At 38.1% G+C, this 20,146-nt stretch overlaps 1 protein-coding gene across 3 annotated transcripts in view; it reads left to right on the top strand.

Annotated features, from left to right (window-relative positions):
- The window catches only part of TAF4B (TATA-box binding protein associated factor 4b), a 165,369-nt gene that overhangs the window by 33,812 nt on the left and 111,411 nt on the right, over nt 1-20,146 (top strand). For 2 of the 3 annotated variants that reach the window (XM_037982426.2, XM_007974399.3), the window contains exons 3-6: nt 371-478; nt 7,710-7,871; nt 7,978-8,100; nt 19,151-19,240. In XM_037982426.2, the coding sequence (XP_037838354.2) occupies nt 371-478; nt 7,710-7,871; nt 7,978-8,100; nt 19,151-19,240 (483 nt within the window). The remainder of the gene's footprint in view (nt 1-370; nt 479-7,709; nt 7,872-7,977; nt 8,101-19,150; nt 19,241-20,146) is intronic. The other variant, XM_037982427.2, reaches the window with a different exon arrangement.

The raw sequence follows: 20,146 nt of genomic DNA, 5'->3' as shown, positions 1-20,146 counted from the left end.
AGAGGTTAGCAGGTTTTTGTTTATAATTAAATATTACATAAGAATCTATATTTTTTCTGTATGAACCAAAGAGTCAAGATTAATATTTTAATGTTGAATACTGTAATATTTATTTAGTTTGAAATTTCAGATAAATGGGTTATTTATTGAATCAGTTGCCACCTTAGAAATATGAAATGAGTGTCATCTGGGCAGCTGATCAGTTCAGTTAGGTTTGTAGTACAGAATGTGCATAAAACACATAAGGTTATAATGCCAGTTATAATAAATACATTTGCTGTCATAAAGTGTTCTAATGTTCACTATAGTACTGATTTTAAATTACTAATGCTAATGACTTTGTGTTATCTTGCTCCCCTCCACCGCCAAGAACTCTAGCCCACAATTAATCAAGAAAGTGGCAGTGACACCTGTTAAAAAATTGGCACAAATAGGAACTACTGTGGTAACCACTGTTCCGAAGCCTTCCTCAGTACAAGTAAGTTGTACTGGCCATTCGTGCACTGGTTATTCTCTTAACTTAAAAAAAAAAAAAATCATTTAGTTATTTCCTGTTAGATATATAAGTTACTATGTGATATTGAAGATAGCAATTCAGTGATGTATGATGGCACTTATCAAACTGGGAACTGTTGGAGGTATGGGAAACAAGATAAACATGGTGTATATTCTTGGAATACCAGTTTTACTTAAGTGTATTAAATTAATACAAATCTGCCTAATAGCCATGTGTTGCAGTATCTGGAAGCAGGTGCTGAGATGAAATTTGGGATATATAGGGATAAATACCCATGGAAGGAAAGGAGAGTAGGTAAGAGTTTGAACTAGATGCAGGCCCAATAAAACCTTAGCCAACCTAGTGGAGAACTTTGGCGCATATATGGCCTATTAGCATTGTCCCACTATGGGCTAACATGTTTGGCTGGGTTTAATTCCTACTCTCTGTTCAGTCATTGCATGTGGACTTTCCTGGGAAAGTTACCTTTGGGCAAGGTGATCCTCTGCAGCTGAGGGAAGCCTGAGGGAACTGATAAATGGAGGCTGTCTGATATCATTCCTAGCAGCTAGTTAGGACAGTACATATCACTCCTTGTTGTGGTTCGTCACAGGCTACTCCTTGCATCACTTGGATCTGTTTCTTCATACATGTTGGAGATCAGCTGTTCTGGGATTCTCATGGTTTTCTTCTTTGGGGAAACAAAGAGGAGGTTAATACGATGAACTACAGTCCCCACTGCTGCAGCTGGTTTCTGGTGGCACCTGATACTAATTACTACCCTCTTCCACTCTCCCTTCCTAGATTCCGTTCACCCTCAACTACCAGCTATACTGGTCTTCATTAACTTAAGTGATAACGTGACCAGACCCTCATCCCTGAGGGATCTGTGGTCTTAATAACCATCTTCATTTGAGGTCAGGGTTGCTACATTTGTCTATTTATCATTACAATTGGGCAAGGAAATATAAGGAGGCATTTAAGTGAATCTTCTGAATCACATGGATTCACCGCACATACTTCTTTTTGCCTCCATTGTGTAATAGCGACCCTACCTCCTCCAGATGATGGGAGTCAATTACTCTTCCAAAGATAATTACTCTTCTCTTTCCTGCTGGATCATGGTTATAAGGAACCAGAGTGCAGCCATAGTGTCTGTTTTATTTTATTTTATTTATTTTTGAGGATAGAGTCTTGCTGTATTGCCCAGGCTGGAGCACAGTGGTGCGATCTTGGCTCACTACAACCCCTACCCCCTGGGTTCCAGTGATTCTCCTGCCTCAGCCTCCCAAGTAGCTGGGATTATAGGCATGTGCCACCACGCCCAGCCGATTTTTTGTATTTTTAGTAGGGACGGGGTTTCACCATGTTGGTCAGGCTGGTCTTGAACTCCTGACCAAGTAATCCATCTACCTCAGCCTCCCAACGTCCTGGGATTACAGGCATGAGCCACCACACCCAACTCTTAGTGTCTGTTTTTAGTATCTATAGGAACTCTTGCTTTGTCCTCTGGTGGAAGTGTTTGCTTCCTGTGGGCAGAAATGGGAAACAAAATGTCCTCCGGTGAGTCTTTGTTGTGAGTGATGATAAGTGGGGCCATTCATGCTGATTCTCCTTGATTCCTTGATCTATGGGTTTGTACTATTGGGGACATAGTACCATGTGGAAATTTTTGATTCAATTAATATGCTGAGTCTTGGAGGATGGAATCCCATATTCATAGAGTATTGCCTCTGTGTTTGTACTTCACCTGTACCTCTTGCAGGCTGTTCTAAAATTTTACTAGACTCCTGGTTTCTGAGTCAAGATATGTGATAAAACCAGTGGATCCAGTAGTCCTGGGACTATGCATCTTCTTGGAGCATGCTATGTGGAATCCCATGCTAGCGGATCAGACCCTCTTTTGGTGTTACAAACTTTAACCATACTGCTCACATTCTTTTCTTCTAACAGAAATGATGAGCAGTGAATCTGATTTTAAACATAGTATTTTTCTACTAATACCATTTGTTGGCATTTAACATGCTTGACACTTTTTTAGGTGCCTTACATTCATCATCTCGTTTCATCCTTGTGACTATACTATAAGAAAGTGTTATCTCCATTTTATATGAAGATTAAGAAGCTTGCCTGATTTCTGCTAGTATGTGGCAGAGTGAGGATTTGAGCCTTTATCTGACTCTGGAAACTGTTCTTAATGACCTATGTACTGATTATCTCAAAACCTACTGTATTTTTTTTCCTTAGGATAAATTCTAAGGAGATTATTGAGCCAAATAATATAAATTTAGGCCTATTGATAGCTACTATTATATTGTTTTATGAAGAAGTTAACCACTTTAGACTATCAGTACTTCGAGTATATCAGTTTTTCATTGGATATAGTTCTTAAAGATTCAGTACATAAATAACACCACAGGTTAAAAAAAATATATTGCAGAGAGAAAACATACTTAGCAACATGATCTTAGATACTTAAGATAGCCGTTTGTACATTATGGCTCTTCAGGACACAGAGAGCAAATTATGTTGTGCTGGGATAACTGAAGGAACTCCACTACACTACTTCTTCAGGGCCCTTTTGGGAGCCAGTTTAGTGGTAAAGTGTGTTTCTTGGATATTACTTCTTAGAGTGTATCAGGGATTCTCCACATCCATGGACTTTAATCTGTCCCCTGCCAGCTACAGCCACAATTCTATTTCTGTGCTCTCTAAATATTCGTTGAAGTCTTAATAGTTCTAGAATGTGAACACTTGTGTTCATTTACTTAGTAATCATAGTCAGTGAACACTAATTATATTTGTAGTTTTTTAAAAAATTACTTTATTTAAAAAATAGAGATGAGGTCTTACTCTGTTGCCCAGGCTGTTCTTGAACTACTGGGGCTCAGGCAAATCCTCCTGCCTCTGCCTTGCAAAACGCTGGGATTATAAGGATCAGCCATTGCACCCAGCCTATATTAGTAGTTTTTATAAAAGAGACAACCTGGAGTCTGTGAATTCAGATGAGGGGGAAAATCTTTACTAAGCTTTAACTAAAACTTAGAATTTCTTTCAGCTATGAATGTAGGCTTCAAACTATGGAACTATGGAGTATTACATTGTGTTAGCACATACCTGTGACTTTGTCACAATAGAAATAATTGAAATTTGTGTGTTTCCTCATGTCCGTAGGTATCTTAAAATGCTCATGCTAATCTGTCATTGATGTTTTTGTGTGAACCATTTATTTTTCCTAATTTAGGTTGATGCATATTTTAAGTTGGGCTACTCCTTAGTAGTAGCCTAGAGCAGTGGAAATTAGTAAAGAATGAAGTTAATGATACTTGTCCACTTTAAGGGATAAGCATCTCAGTTTTAGGCATGGAAATAAGGAGCTAGAACTTAAAAATGAGAGAAGATACAACTCCTTGTACTTGATTGTCAGACTGTAAAGGCAAATGTGTATTAAGAAATTTTGGAAGTGTTTTCCTATTAGGCTTAGTCTAATAAATATAACACAAGGACTAGTTAGAAATCTTGTGTTCACTTTTATGTTGTATTTGACGAAGATGTAGTTTGGCTCATTGTTAGGTTGGAATCTAATATGCAAATGAATAGTATTTCTAATTAAATATGAACATACCTAAAGTGATTGCTCTTTCAGACAGGTACAGAAAATGACCCTCCTTAAAATGCTATTTCGTCTTCTCAATTTCCATACAACTCATTTTATTGGCTCTGTGTAGAAATGATTTTCACACGTTTATTTCACATATACTTCAGTCCGTTTTCTTCCTGTCCTCAAAACATGCCTAGTCAGTCAGTGCAGCTTTGCAAAGCATTGAAGTTACTATTGGCTGGTCTATTGAGTCAAAGGCAGAGTTGTGATTGAGTTTAAGACACTTTGGGCTGGGTGCGGTGGGTCACACCTGTAATCCCAGCACTTTGGGAGGCCTAGACGGGTGGATCACCTGAGATCAGGAGTTCGAGACCAGCTTGGCCATCATGGTGAAACCCTGTCTCTACTAAGAATTCAAAAATGAGCCGGGTGTAGTGGTGGGCGCCTGTAATCCCAGCTATTGAGGAGGCTGAGGCAGGAGAATCGTTTGAACCAGGGAGTTGGAGATTACAGTGAGCCGAGATCGCACCACTGCACTTCAGCCTGGGTGACAGAGCAACACTGCGTCTCAAACAAAACAAAACAAAACAAAAACACTTTGAAGGATGAGGGGAAATGGAATTTATTAGGCAAAAAGGAAAAAAAAAACTCAGCAGGGCCAGAGGGGTTCCCGTTAACAGGCCCCCATCTCACAAATTGAATCTCGGGGTCACCACACAGGAACAGGAGAGGCCAGGCTCCTCCCCCTTGCAAAGGGCGTGATCTTCCCGAGGCTCCACCCCTCCTCCCAGTGGGCAGGCGTGTGGGCGATTCTTCTGGGACCTTCACCGTGTCTACCGGGTTGCGTCTGAAGATCATCAGGCATTAGATTCTCACGAGGAGAGGGCAGCTTAAATCCCCTGCATGCGCAGTTCACCAGAGGGTTCCCACTGCTATGAGATTGTAATGGTGCTGCTGATCTGACAGGAGGCAAAGCTCAGGCAATAAGGCTCACTTGCCTCTGTGTGTCCCTGTTCTTAACAGGCCACAGACCCATACCCGCCCGTGGCATGGGGGTTGGGGACCGCTGTGGTGAGATACAAGTAGTAGCTATACTAGAAAGTGTTATGAAGGACCAATTTTTTTTACCGGAGACAGGATAAAAAGAATTCCATAAATGTCCCCTCTTCTTATAAATGATAGGACGTTTTTCCTAAACTCACATTTCAGTTGGACTTTAGCTTGCTTCCTGAGGGAGGGGGACAGTACGCCCCCATGGAACCTCTCCCATCAGTCCTCAGAGGTGATCATAACCACCAGCTAAAATTCCAGATTACACTTTCTTAATTATGGAGAGAGTTAATGACTGATTATAAGACAGACTAAAGAAAGAGGCTTATTTACTGTACAGAAAACTAAAAATTTATTAGAAAATCTCCGCAAGAATTCAGAAGAAGCTGCGTGGTCATTGTCTCTGGAGAGCAGGCCTAAGGATATGAAAAGGAGGGAGACTTCCTTTTGAATGTTGCCTTTGAGGCTCTATCTATATTTAACAAAATTGTATTAAGGTGTAATTTTTAATTTTTTCTCTTTTGTTAAAAACTTTATTGTTAGTTCTAGTCCTCATCATTAATCAGTAATTTAAAAATCTTATTAAAGTTTTTGCCAGATGAGCTTTTAGTTTACTTTTCTTCTATTATCCTTATTCAGTATTGAAATATGTTACAGCCTTTGTCATAAAATGAACTGAACAGCTTTCCTTATTCTGTTTTTCTGGAACATGTTGTCTAAGACAGGAGTTAGGCACAAGTGTGGAAAAATCACATGGAAAGTATCTGAGTCTGGAGACTTGAGGGAGGGAGGTCTTTTTGGTTATCATTTCAATATCTTTTATTTGTCTATTCTAGTTTCTGTGTTTTGTGCTAATTTTGTCACTTCATGTTTTTCCAAAAACCCTTTTGGTTTTGTTTCAAATGTATTAGTATATGGTATTTAATATTTTTATTATGCATTAATATGAAATATACGGCCGGGCGCGGTGGCTCAAGCCTGTAATCCCAGCACTTTGGGAGGCCGAGATGGGCGGATCACGAGGTCAGGAGATCGAGACCATCCTGGCTAACATGTTGAAACCCCGTCTCTACTCAAAAAAAATACAAAAAACTAGCCAGGCGATGTGGTGGGCGCCTGTAGTACCAGCTACTCGGGAGGCTGAGGCAGGAGAATGGCGTAAACCCGGGAGGCGGAGCTTGCAGTGAGCTGAGATAGCCCCACTGCACTCCAGCCTGGGCGACAGAGCCAGACTCCGTCTTAAAAAAAAAAAAAAATATATATATATACACACACACACACACACACACACACACACACATATGCAAACAAGACTACACGTAATATGTACACATATGTAATATGTTTGCTGTTGAAAAAAATAATAGTAAAATGAAGGCCCATATACCCCAAACCCACCTTAGGGCTACCATGTGTCCCCACCCCTCTCCTGTCAATTCTCAGCATTTTAAATATTCTTCCCGTTTGTAAAGGACATTTTTTCCTGGAGACAGGGTCTTGTTATGTTGCCCAGACTGGTCTCAAACTCCTGTCCTCAGGCAATCCTCCTGACTCAGCCTTCCAAAGTGCTGGTGTTGTAAGTGTGAGCCACTGCACTTGTCCTCCTTCCCATTTGTTACTCAGAACATTCTTGTCTAATATATGTTCCAGTCTCTCTAATGTGGGAGATTTTGTTGTACATTCAAATTCATCTATCTTGACTATTATAGAAGGAAGTTTTCTTGAAGTTGATAACAACTTGACCTTTTAGAATTGCATGCTTGTAGAACATAGACATTTAAATTAAATGATGGTGCATTGTTCAGTTTTCTGTGTGAATTGTATGTAAATACTATTCCTTATTCCTGATCCCAAACTTTTATTATGTTCTTAACTTTTAGTGTTTGTCTTTAAAATAAGATTGTTGCTTTATCTCAATGTGATTTTCTAAATTACTACCTGACTTGTGATTTCTTGTATGAGGTTTTTGTCCTGTAGGTGGTGCTAGAGTCACACCTCATTTTGATAGAAGGTAGAGGAAACAACTGAAATTCTTTTCAGTGTGAACATACCACATTTTGTAATATTCTTCATGCTTTAATGGTCTACATAAAAGCAGTTTATCTGAATGTTAGATAATAAGTAGATTGCTCTGCTCTGTTTTTAAGAAAAAGCAGAGTATTCTATGTTCTCATAAAGACTTTCAAATACTTCTTGGAGTGTTAATAATATTTTTTGAGGACTTATTTGCTTTAGCACTGTTTTTCACAAAAAATCCTAGGACAGCAGGTACCGTTGCTATCCCTGTTTTTGCAGAGAGTAATCAGGATTAGCAGGATTAAGTAACTTGCCTGCAGTCAACACTTGGTAGGTGGTATGAAATAGTAGATAGATGTGGTGAGAATGAAACCCAGATCTGCTAGACTCAAGAGTTCCTAGAACTGTTATATTACCTTAGACTAGGTTAGAGCATAACATAAAACCACAGATGTCAAAATTAACTTGTCTGATGAGTGTGAAATGAGGCACCCACTAATGTGTCATAGTAATACATGCCTAAATATTTAATACCTTTAATTTCAGTCTGTGACTGTGCCAACCAGTGTCGTCACAGTTACTCCTGGAAAGCCATTGAATACTGTAACTACCCTGAAGCCTTCAAGTTTGGGAGCATCATCCACTCCTTCAAATGAGCCCAATCTTAAAGCAGAGAACTCAGCAGCTGTTCAGGTTAATCTTTCTCCGGTAAGCTCTTACTTGCACCTTATATAAATCTTGTTCCTTGAAAGATTTTTTGAATTGTTTGCTCACTAACACCTGTGTTTGCTTATATTTACATTTTCATATTTAGACAATGCTAGAAAATGTGAAGAAATGCAAGAACTTCCTTGCAATGTTAATAAAACTAGCATGTAGTGGATCACAGTCCCCAGAAATGGGACAAAATGTGAAGAAGCTGGTGGAACAACTTTTGGTAAGTAGTGCTATAAAATCCTGCAGGTTCTGGTAGAATCCCTATAACATGTTTTAATTGGGAAATGCATATTTTTAAATGATATTTATTTAAATTAATTAATTAATTTTTTTGAGACAGAGTCTTGCTCTGTTGCCCAAGCTGGAGTGCAGTGGCGTAATCTCGACTCACTGCAACCTCTGCCTCCTGGGTTCAAATGATTCTCGTGCCTCAGCTTTTAGGTGGGATTACAGGTGTGCACCACCACACTCTGCTAATTTTTGTAGTTTTAGTAGAGACGGAGTTTTGCCATGATGGCCAGGCTGGTCTCAAACTCCCTGGCTTCAAGTGATACACTCGCCCTGACTTCTCAAAGTGCTGGGATTACAGGCATGAGCCACCAAGCCCGGCCTGAGATTTATTTTAAATGTAGTTCTTGATAAATTTTGTTTTTTGCCGCTTGAAAGCTTTGTAAAGATTATTAATCTTGGCTAGATAAACCTATTGTATATTTCTTTTTAAAATTTACCATTTTAAAAATTGTTTATGTTTAAGATATGCAACATGATGTTTTGATATATATATTATTTCTGTACATCAGTCTTGCCTCCCTTACCATACAGAGGGCCTCGGAGAGAAGATTCATTATTTAGTCAATAGGAAATTATTGTTAGAATTATGAAATCTTGCCTGGGTGCAGTGGCTCATGTCTGTAATCCCAGCACTTTGGGAGGCCGAGGCAGGTGGATCGCCTGAGGTCAGGTGTTTGAGACCAGACTGGCCAACATGGTAAAACCTTGTCTCTACTAAAAATACAAAAATTAGCCAGGTGTGGTGGCACATGGCTGTAATCCCAGCTACTTGGGAGGCTGAGGCAGGAGAATCGCTTGAACCTGGGAGGAGGAGGTTGCAGTAAGCTGAGATTGCACCACTGCACCCTAGCCTGGGCAGCAGAGCAAGACTCTGTCTCCAAAAAAAAAAAAAAAAAAGAATTATGAAATCTCAGAAAGCCAGGCTATCAATAGATAATGAAATTCAGTTCTCATATGTCCGATAGACATGAAGCTTTGGGACCACAAAAGTTAGTTAATGCTCTTAGGCCTCACTTTCCTTATCTATAAGATTCTCATCTTACAGATGAAAATGTTAAACATGATGATTATTGATATTTTTATGAATGCCAAGGTGCTATGTCTTTTAGCCACCAAATTATATGCCTTTGGTTTCTTACGTCCTCTTTCAGGTAAAATATATAGGTACACTAAAAAGAGTGAAGGTGGAGGTTAGCAAATATATTATATGCTTAAGGCATTCTGAGGACGTAACAGACAAATGGATTTGGGTTTTTTGAACTACTATAATATACAGATTTCTCTCACCATGTAATTAGAATTATATTTTTCACATAAAAATTGTCCTTTTTTCCCCAGTAGAAAATGTGTATATTTCAATTATTATACAGCAAAAACAAGCATAGTTTATAAATATTAAAATACCTTCTTTACTACTGTTTTTAATGCTGCCTGTAAGATGTTAGAAATAAAGCACACTTGAAATGGTTAGTTTTTCATTTGGGAAGATGTTTTTATTTCGGATGTCTAAAATACGTCATACTAACAAATTTTTAATTCAACTTTTGGGTGTCTTTTTAAAAGTAAACATTTGATCTTCCCTTTTCAAGGTTTGCTAGTTTTGAAAGGGGATATGATGACTTGTTTCTCTGAAATGGAATACTCTAGATGAAGAGACATGATGGAAAGGAACACATATCCCATAAAATATTAAAGACTTTTTAACCACAAAACATGGGTGAATTTTATGGACAGATAGGAGCAGTTAGGAATTAATCAAATGTTGCCTCTGGTTTTAAGATCTGTTTACTTTAGAATGACTAAACAGCAGTTCTAAAATAATTTGGTTTCAGGATACCTTTATATTCTGAAAACTTGAGGACTCCCCAAAACATTTTGTTTTTGCGGGGTTAACATTAAAACTGAAAAATGTTTAACATTTTTGTATTAAAAAAATTTTTTTTGAGATAGGGTCTTACTGTGTCACCCAGGCTGGAGTGCAGTGGCATGAACAAGGCTCCCTGCTGTCCTGACCCTCCTGGGATCAAGCAGTCCTACCACCTCAACCTCCCAGGTAACTGGGACCACTGACATGTGCCACCTCCTGGCTCATTTTTTAAATTTTTTTGTAGAGACAGGGTCTTGCTATGTTGCCCAGGCTGATCTCAAACTCCTGAGCTCAAGTAATCGTCCCACCTCGGCCTGGCAAAGTGCTAGGATTACAGACGTGAGCCACCGTGCCCAGCTTGTTTATTAAAAAATAACAGTAAACCCATTAAGCGTTAACATAACTAGCATTTAAGTGAAAACCGAGTTTCCAAAACAACAACAAAATTGAATGAAAGAGTGGTATTGCTGTACCAATTTTGCAAATCTCCTTAGTGGCTGACCTAATGGAAAACAGCTGGATTCTCATATGTTCTTCTGCATTTAGTCTGTTTTGTGATGTGTTATTTTTTTGGAAGTATTTGGAGAATATCTGGTCTTGTGAAGAGAGGTGGTTGGAATAGTGATTATCTTATTAAAATAGCTTTTCTCCGGATCATGGTGGATAGTCTTTAGAGTCTACTGGTTTATCTTGCACCCTGAATGGATCTTTTACCCACGTATGATTTTTGTAATGACATTCATCGTTCATTGGGAAAAATACTGGTTCACTGAGTTATGCAGATCTTTCAAATGTTTCCAGTTTTATTATTTAAGATATCAAAATAACATGCTCATTAAATTCACCAACCTTATTAGAAAATTCTTATACCAGGAAGCTATCAAGCTCAGAATAGTTGTTATACATTTTTCAAAATTGTAATTTTGGCTTGAGAGCTTTAATTTTTATCATTAGCAACAAATACTATCAATTATTTTCCTCACTATTAGAGGTTTAGTTTGTTCTTGAGAAAATATCTAACAAATACCCAAGTCTGAATAACCACAATTGCTTTGCCATTCTTTTCAGTAAAAATGGGAAAAAGTGGCTAGTTTAGCTAGCGACTCAATTACAGTACTTTTCCTAGATTCTCTTACTTTGATCTGCAACAGAAATGCTTTATGTGTGGTTTCTATTTTGTTATACACAATTAAAGAGGTTTCTACTGCAGAGTTGAGATTTAGTAAAGTTAATTTTTACTGCTTCATCCAAGGATGTTTCAAAGCGAAATTGGCTCTATTTTTTTTATTTTTATTTTTTAGAGTAAGAGTCTTGCTCTGTTGCTCAGGCTGGAGTGCAGTGGTATGATACTAGCTCACTGCAGCCTCAAACTTAGGGCTCAAGGGCTCCTTCCACTTCACCCTCCAAAAGCTAGGACTAGAGGTGCCATCATGCCCAGCTAATTTAAAATTTTTTTTTTTGTAGTGATAGGGTCTCACTGTGTTGCCCAGGCTAGTCTCCCAACTCCTGGCCTCAAGTGATCCTGCACCCTTGGCCCTCCAAAGTACTGGGATTACAGGTGTGAGCCACTGTGCTTGGCCTTCTTCTTTTTTTTTTTTTCTTCCCTCCAAGCACATAGCACTGTAGAATGTGATGACAGCTGTTTCACTTTGCCATTGCCTTTCTTACAGTAGTTTAACCCATTGTTGCCTTTGCACCATCTGTGCAAATATTAGCTTAGTGAAAAAGGCTTTCTCTCCAAGATATTAGTATTAATGGAAAATAATGTAGACCACACATACTCCTGAAATGCTTAATAGTGTAAGCAATGTGTAAAGTTCCTCAGTTCTTTGGAACTGCTGTTATGGATTTACAGTGTCATTCTGAAAATAGTCTTGCAGATCCATCGCCAATATCATACTGAATGAGCAAAAGCTTGAACCATTTCCCTTGAGAACTGGAACAAGACAAGGTCTCACCATTCCTATTTAACATAATACTGGAAGTTCTAGTGAGAGCAGTCAGGCAAGAGAAAGAAATAAAAGGCCTCCAGATAGGAAAAAAAGGAGTAAAACTCTGTCTTCACTGATGATATGATTCTATGCCTAGAAAATCCTAAAGACTCTGCCAAAAGGATTCTAGAACTGATAAACGACTTTAGTAAAGTTTCAGGGTATAAAATCAGTGTTCAAAAATCAGTAGCGTTCACACATAACAATCTTAACCTTAAATGTAAATGGACTAAATGCTCCAATTAAAAGACACAGACTGGCAAACTGGATAAAGAGTCAAGACCCATCAGTCTGCTGTATTCAGGAGACCCATCTCACATGCAGAGACATACATAGGCTCAAAATAAAGGGATGGAGGAAGATTTACCAAGCAAATGGAGAACACAAAAAAGCGGGGGTTGCAATACTAGTCTCTGATAAAACAGACTTTAAACCATCAAAGATCAAAAGAGACAAAGAAGGCCATTACATAATGGTAAAGGGATCAATTCAACAGGAAGAGCTAACTATCCTAAATATATATGCACCCAATACAGGAGCACCCAGATTCATAAAGCAAGTCCTTAGAGACTTACAAAGAGACTTAGACTCCCACACAATAATAATGGGAGACTTCAACACTCCACTGTCAACATTAGACAGATCAACGAGACAGAAAGTTAACAAGGATATCCAGGAATTGAACTCATCTCTGCAGCAAGCAGACCTAATAGACATCTATAGAACTCTCCACCCCAAATCAACAGAATATACATTCTTCTCAGCACCACATCGTACTTACTCCAAAATTGACCACGTAATTGGAAGTAAAGCACTCCTCAGCAAATGTACAAGAACAGAAATTATAACAAACTGTCTCTCAGACCACAGTGCAATCAAATTAGAACTCAGGACTAAGAAACTCAATCAAAACCGCTCAACTACATGGAAACTGAACAACCTGCTCCTGAATGACTACTGGGTACATAATGAAATGAAGGCAGAAATAAAGATGTTCTTTGAAACCAATGAGAACAAAGATACAACATACCAGAATCTCTGGGACACATTTAAAGCAGTGTGTAGAGGGAAATTTATAGCACTAAATGCCCACAAGAGAAAGCAGGAAAGATCTAAAATTGACACTCTAACATCGCAATTAAAAGAACTAGAGAAGCAAGAGCAAACACATTCGAAAGCTAGCAGAAGGCAAGAAATAACTAAGATCAGAGCAGAACTGAAGGAGATAGAGACACAAAAAACCCTCCAAAAAATCAATGAATCCAGGAGTTGGTTTTTTGAAAAGATCAACAAAATTGACAGACCACTAGCAAGACTAATAAAGAAGAAAAGAGAGAAGAATCAAATCGACGCAATTAAAAATGATAAAGGGGATATCACCACCGACCCCACAGAAATACAAACTACCATCAGAGAATACTATAAACACCTCTACGCAAATAAACTGGAAAATCTAGAAGAAATGGATAATTTCCTGGACACTTACACTCTTCCAAGACTAAACCAGGAAGAAGTGGAATCCCTGAATAGACCAATAGTAGGCTCTGAAATTGAGGCAATAATTAATAGCCTACCAACCAAAAAAAGTCCAGGACCAGATGGATTCACAGCTGAATTCTACCAGAGGTACAAGGAGGAGCTGGTACCATTCCTTCTGAAACTATTCCAATCAATAGAAAAAGAGGGAATCCTCCCTAACTCATTTTATGAGGCCAACATCATCCTGATACCAAAGCCTGGCAGAGACATAACAAAAAAAGAGAATTTTAGACCAATATCCCTGATGAACATCGATGCAAAAATCCTCAATAAAATACTGGCAAACCGGATTCAGCAGCACATCAAAAAGCTTATCCACCATGATCAAGTGGGCTTCATCCCTGGGATGCAAGGCTGGTTCAACATTCGCAAATCAATCAACATAATCCAGCATATAAACAGAACCAAAGACAAGAACCACATCATTATCTCAATAGATGCAGAAAAGGCTTTTGACAAAATTCAACAGCCCTTCATGCTAAAAACGCTCAATAAATTCGGTATTGATGGAACGTACCTCAAAATAATAAGAGCTATTTATGACAAACCCACAGCCAATATCATACTGAATGGGCAAAAACTGGAAAAATTCCCTTTGAAAACTGGCACAAGACAGGGATGCCCTCTCTCACCACTCCTATTCAACATAGTGTTGGAAGTTCTGGCTAGGGCAATCAGGCAAGAGAAAGAAATCAAGGGGATTCAGTTAGGAAAAGAAGAAGTCAAATTGTCCCTGTTTGCAGACGACATGATTGTATATTTAGAAAACCCCATTGTCTCAGCCCAAAATCTCCTTAAGCTGATCAGCAACTTCAGCAAAGTCTCAGGATACAAAATTAATGTGCAAAAATCACAAGCATTCTTATACACCAGTGACAGTCAAACAGAGAGCCAAATCAGGAATGAACTTCCATTCACAATTGCTTCAAAGAGAATAAAATACCTAGGAATCCAACTTACAAGGGATGTAAAGGACCTCTTCAAGGAGAACTACAAACCACTGCTCAGTGAAATCAAAGAGGACACAAACAAATGGAAGAACATACCATGCTCATGGATAGGAAGAATCAATATCGTGAAAATGGCCATACTGCCCAAGGTAATTTATAGATTCAATGCCATCCCCATCAAGCTACCAATGAGCTTCTTCACAGAATTGGAAAAAACTGCTTTAAAGTTCATATGGAACCAAAAAAGAGCCCGCATCTCCAAGACAATCCTAAGTCAAAAGAACAAAGCTGGAGGCATCACGCTACCTGACTTCAAACTATACTACAATGCTACAGTAACCAAAACAGCATGGTACTGGTACCAAAACAGAGATATAGACCAATGGAACAGAACAGAGTCCTCAGAAATAATACCACACATCTACAGCCATCTGATCTTTGACAAACCTGAGAGAAACAAGAAATGGGGAAAGGATTCCCTATTTAATAAATGGTGCTGGGAAAACTGGCTAGCCATAAGTAGAAAGCTGAAACTGGATCCTTTCCTTACTCCTTATACGAAAATTAATTCAAGATGGATTAGAGACTTAAATGTTAGACCTAATACCATAAAAATCCTAGAGGAAAACCTAGGTAGTACCATTCAGGACATAGGCATGGGCAAAGACTTCATGTCTAAAACACCAAAAGCAACGGCAGCAAAAGCCAAAATTGACAAATGGGATCTCATCAAACTAAAGAGCTTCTGCACAGCAAAAGAAACTACCATCAGAGTGAGCAGGCAACCTACAGAATGGGAGAAAATTTTTGCAATCTACTCATCTGACAAAGGGCTAATATCCAGAACCTACAAAGAACTCAAACAAATTTACAAGAAAAAAACAAACAACCCCATCCAAAAGTGGGCAAAGGATATGAACAGACATTTCTCAAAAGAAGACATTCATACAGCCAACAGACACATGAAAAAATGCTCATCATCACTGGCCATCAGAGAAATGCAAATCAAAACCACAATGAGATACCATCTCACACCAGTTAGAATGGCGATCATTCAAAAGTCAGGAAACAACAGGTGCTGGAGAGGATGTGGAGAAATAGGAACACTTTTACACTGTTGGTGGGATTGTAAACTAGTTCAACCATTATGGAAAACAGTATGGCGATTCCTCAAGGATCTAGAACTAGATGTACCATATGACCCAGCCATCCCATTACTGGGTATATACCCAAAGGATTATAAATTATGCTGCTATAAGGACACATGCACACGTATGTTTATTGCAGCACTATTCACAATAGCAAAGACTTGGAATCAACCCAAATGTCCATCAGTGACAGATTGGATTAAGAAAATGTGGCACATATACACCATGGAATACTATGCAGCCATAAAAAAGGATGAGTTTGTGTCCTTTGTAGGGACATGGATGCAGCTGGAAACCATCATTCTTAGCAAACTATCACAAGAACAGAAAACCAAACACCGCATGTTCTCACTCGTAGGTGGGAACTGAACAATGAGATCACTTGGACTCGGGAAGGGGAACATCACACACCGGGGCCTATCATGGGGAGGGGGGAGGGGGGAGGGATTGCATTGGGAGTTATACCTGATGTAAATGACGAGTTGATGGGTGCAGCACACCAACATGGCACAAGTATACATATGTAGCAAACCTGCACGTTGTGCACATGTACCCTACAACTTGAAGTTTAATAATAATAAATAAATTAAAAAAAAAAAAAAAAAGAAATCTGAAAAAAAAAAAAAAGAAAAAAAAAGAAAAAGGCTAGATGATATATCTGTCTACATAAAACCAACAGTTGTAAAAAAAAAAAAAAAAAAAAAAAAAAAAAAAAAAAAAAAATCAGTAGCATTTCTATACACCAAAAACGTTCTAGCTAAGAGCCAAATCAAGAGCACAGTCCCATTTACAATAGCCACACACACAAAAATGAAGTACCTGGGAATACAGCTAACCAAGGAGGTGAAAGATCTCTACAAGGAGAAATACAAAACACTGCTGAAAATTCATGCTTATGGATTGAAAGAATTGATATCATTAAAATAGCCATACTGCCCAAAGCAATTTACAGATTCAGTGTTATTCCTGTCCAACTATAAATGCCATTTTTCACAGAATTAGAGGAAACTATTTTAAAATTCATATAGGACCGAAAAAAAGCCTGAATAGCCAAAATAATTCTAAGCAAAAAGAACAAAGCCAAGTGGCATCACATTACCTGACTTCAAACTATGCTATAAGGCTACAGTGACCCAAACAGCATGGCACTGATACAAAAATAGACACATAGAACAATTGAACAGAATAGAGAACCCAGAAATAAAGCTGCACACCTACAACTATCTAATCTTTGACAGTGTCGACAAAAATAAGTAATGGGGCCTGGCCACAGTGGCTCATGCCTATTATAATCCCAGCACTTTGGGAGGCTGAGGCAGGCGGATCACTTGCGGTCAGGAGGTTGAGACCAGTATGGCCAACATGGCGAAACCCCATCTCTACTAAAAAAATATAAAAATAAGCTGGGTGTGGTGGCATATGCCTATAGTCCCAGCTACTCAGGAGGCCGAGGCAGGGGAATTGCCTGAACCCAGGAGGGGGAGGTTGCAGTGGGCCAAGATCTTGCCACTGCACTACAGCCTAGGTGACACAGTGAGACTCCATCTAAAAAAAAAAAGTAGTGGGAAAAGGACTGATTCTTCAAATGGTGCTGGGATAACTGGTTATCTATGTGCAGAAGAATGAAACTGGACCCCTGCTTTTCACCATATATAAAAATTAACTTGAGATGGATTAAAGATTTAAATGTAAGACCTCAAATTGTAAAAGTCCTAGAAGAAAACCCAGGAAATACCCTTCCTGACATTGGCCTTGGCAAAGGATTTGTGGCTAACTCTCCAAAAGAAGTTGCAACAAAAACAAAAAATGACAAGTGGAACCTAACTAAACTAAGAGCTTCTGCACAGCAGAAGATACTGTCAACATAGTAAACAGACCACCTACAGAATGGAAGAAAATGTTTGCAAACTATATATCTGACAAAGGTCTAATATACAGAAAAAATCAGAAACTTAAAAATCAACAAGAAAAAAACAACCCCATTAAAAAATGGGTAAAGGACATGAACAGACACTTCTGAAAAGAAGACATACAAGCAGCCAACAAACATGAAAAGATGCTCATCACTAATCATCAGAGAAATGCAAATCAGAACCACAGTGAGATACCATCTCATGCTAGTCAAAATGGCTGTTATTAAGAAGTGAAAAAACAGATGCTGGTGGGGCTGTGGAGACAAGCGAACACTTATATGCTGTTGGTGGGAATGTAAATTAATTTGGCCATTGTGGAAAACAGTTTGAAGATTTCTTAAAGAACTAAAAATAGAACTACCATTTGACCCAGCAATGCCATTACTGGGTATATATCCAAGGGAAAATCAATCATTCTATAAAAAAACATACGCCCTTGTATGTTTATTGCAACACTACTGAGAACAGCCAAGACATGGAATCAGCAGAGGTGTTCATTGACAGTGGGATGGATAAATAAAAAGTGGTACATATACACCATGGAATACTACACAGCCATAAAAAAGAACAAGATCATGTCTTTTGTAGCAGCATAAATGGCCATTATCCTAAGCAAATTAATGCAGGAATAGAAAACCAGATACTACATGTTCTCACTTATAAGTGGGAGCTAAACATTAAGTACACATGGACATAATGATGGGAACAATAGACACTGAGAACTACTAGAAAGTGGGAGTGAGGGGGCGTGAGGGCTGAAAAACTACCTCGCAGATAACTGTGCTCACTACCTGGGTGACGAGTGTACCTGGTACACTACCTGTACTCCAAACTTGTACCTCCTGATTCTAAAATAAAAGCTGAATTTTTTTTTTTTTTTTAAATCTAAGGTCATAGTTACCTTTACTTGAATGCTCCTTCCATGACTTCATGAAGAACAAACCAGATGTTCTCTGTCACCACACAATTACAATCTTTATTAAGTATAAAATAGGTCCTAGTAGGCAAAATTTTAAAAACTATATTTTATACATTTGAAAAGAATAAGATAATTCAATCAGCTACATCTTACACATTATCACTGGCGTCAGGGTATTTTGGAAATACTTCTACTAATTCTGGAAATGTTGTCCCTGACTCTTGTGTGCAAAGAACAGCAGCAAGCTAGCAGATTAATTTCCAAATTGTTTCAGAGAACTTAAACACCAAGGTCTCCAAACTGTATAACTTCCTGTTCCCTACCCTAAGAAATTTAAGACACCTGTGCCTTCACTTCTTAATTGTTCTTAACAGATTGTAATAATGTAGTATTACTCGGCCTGTCAGCTCTTCTCTTTGCTTCCTGGGATCTTTAAAAGAAAAAAAAATCACCCCTTCATTGTATTCTCTATGAATAAACATCTCTATTATTTATGCTTATACATTTCATAGCTGGCATGAAAAAAAGCCTATATTTAATTGACTTTATCATTTGTGAAAAGTTTGCTATATCTACAATCATGAATTATATACTTTGTCTCTTTTAAAATATTTGTAGACTTAAAATTGTTTCTGTTTCTCCCATCCCTCAGGATGCAAAAATCGAAGCAGAAGAATTTACTAGGAAACTGTATGTTGAACTCAAGTCTTCACCTCAGCCTCACCTGGTTCCTTTTCTTAAGGTAGAGTTATGTTTCACTTAGAAGAAATAATTTGGATTAGATTACTCTAAAATAATTAAAAGCTGGACTATTTCAATATGACAGCAGTTGAATATGAAGATACTGACTGTGGGAGAAACCTGAGTTTTTTTTTTTTTTTTTTTGTAAGTGTTTTTGTAAGCTGTAAAGCATATTCATAGTATTCTTTTAATTTGAACACTTTGAAAAAAGAGAAGTAACATTTTATTCATGAACATAAGTTCATGATTATATTGTTTAATGCTTGTATAAGAATATACAGACATACCACAGAGATATTGCAGGTTTGGTTTCAGACCACCATAAGAAAGCTAGTATCACAATGAAGTGAGTCATATAAAATTTTTGGTTTCCAAATGCATATAAAACTTTTTATGGTATGCTTTATTAGGTTTATAATAGCATTATATTTGAAAAAACAATTACATAGGTGAATTAAAAAATACTTTATTGCTAAAAAGTGCTGACAATCATCTGAACCTTCAGCAAGTTATAATATTTTGATGGTAAAGAGTCTTACCTCAATGTTGATGGCTTTTGACTGGTCAAGGTGGTGGTCACTGAAGGTGGTCACACCCAGCTGTGGCAATGTCTTAAATTAAGACAACAGTGCAATTTGAGTCATCAGTTGATCCTTCCCTTCACAAAAGATTTCTCTGTAGCATGCAGTGCTGTCTGATAGCATTTCACACACAGCAGAACTTCTTTCAAAATTGGAGTCAATTCTCTCATACCCTGCCATTGCTTTATTAACTAAGTTGTTGTCATATTCTAAATTCTTTGTTACCATCCTAACAACATTTATAACATTTGGCCAGGAGTAGCTTCCATTTCAAGAAACCACTTTCTTTGCTCATCTGTAAGAAGCAACTCATCATCTCTTCCAGT

This window comes from Chlorocebus sabaeus, chromosome 18 (assembly GCF_047675955.1).
Source record: "Chlorocebus sabaeus isolate Y175 chromosome 18, mChlSab1.0.hap1, whole genome shotgun sequence".
Lineage (NCBI taxonomy): Eukaryota > Metazoa > Chordata > Mammalia > Primates > Cercopithecidae > Chlorocebus > Chlorocebus sabaeus.
The sequence above is the reverse complement of the archived record's forward strand: the minus strand, read 5'-3'. Positions and strand labels throughout refer to the sequence as shown.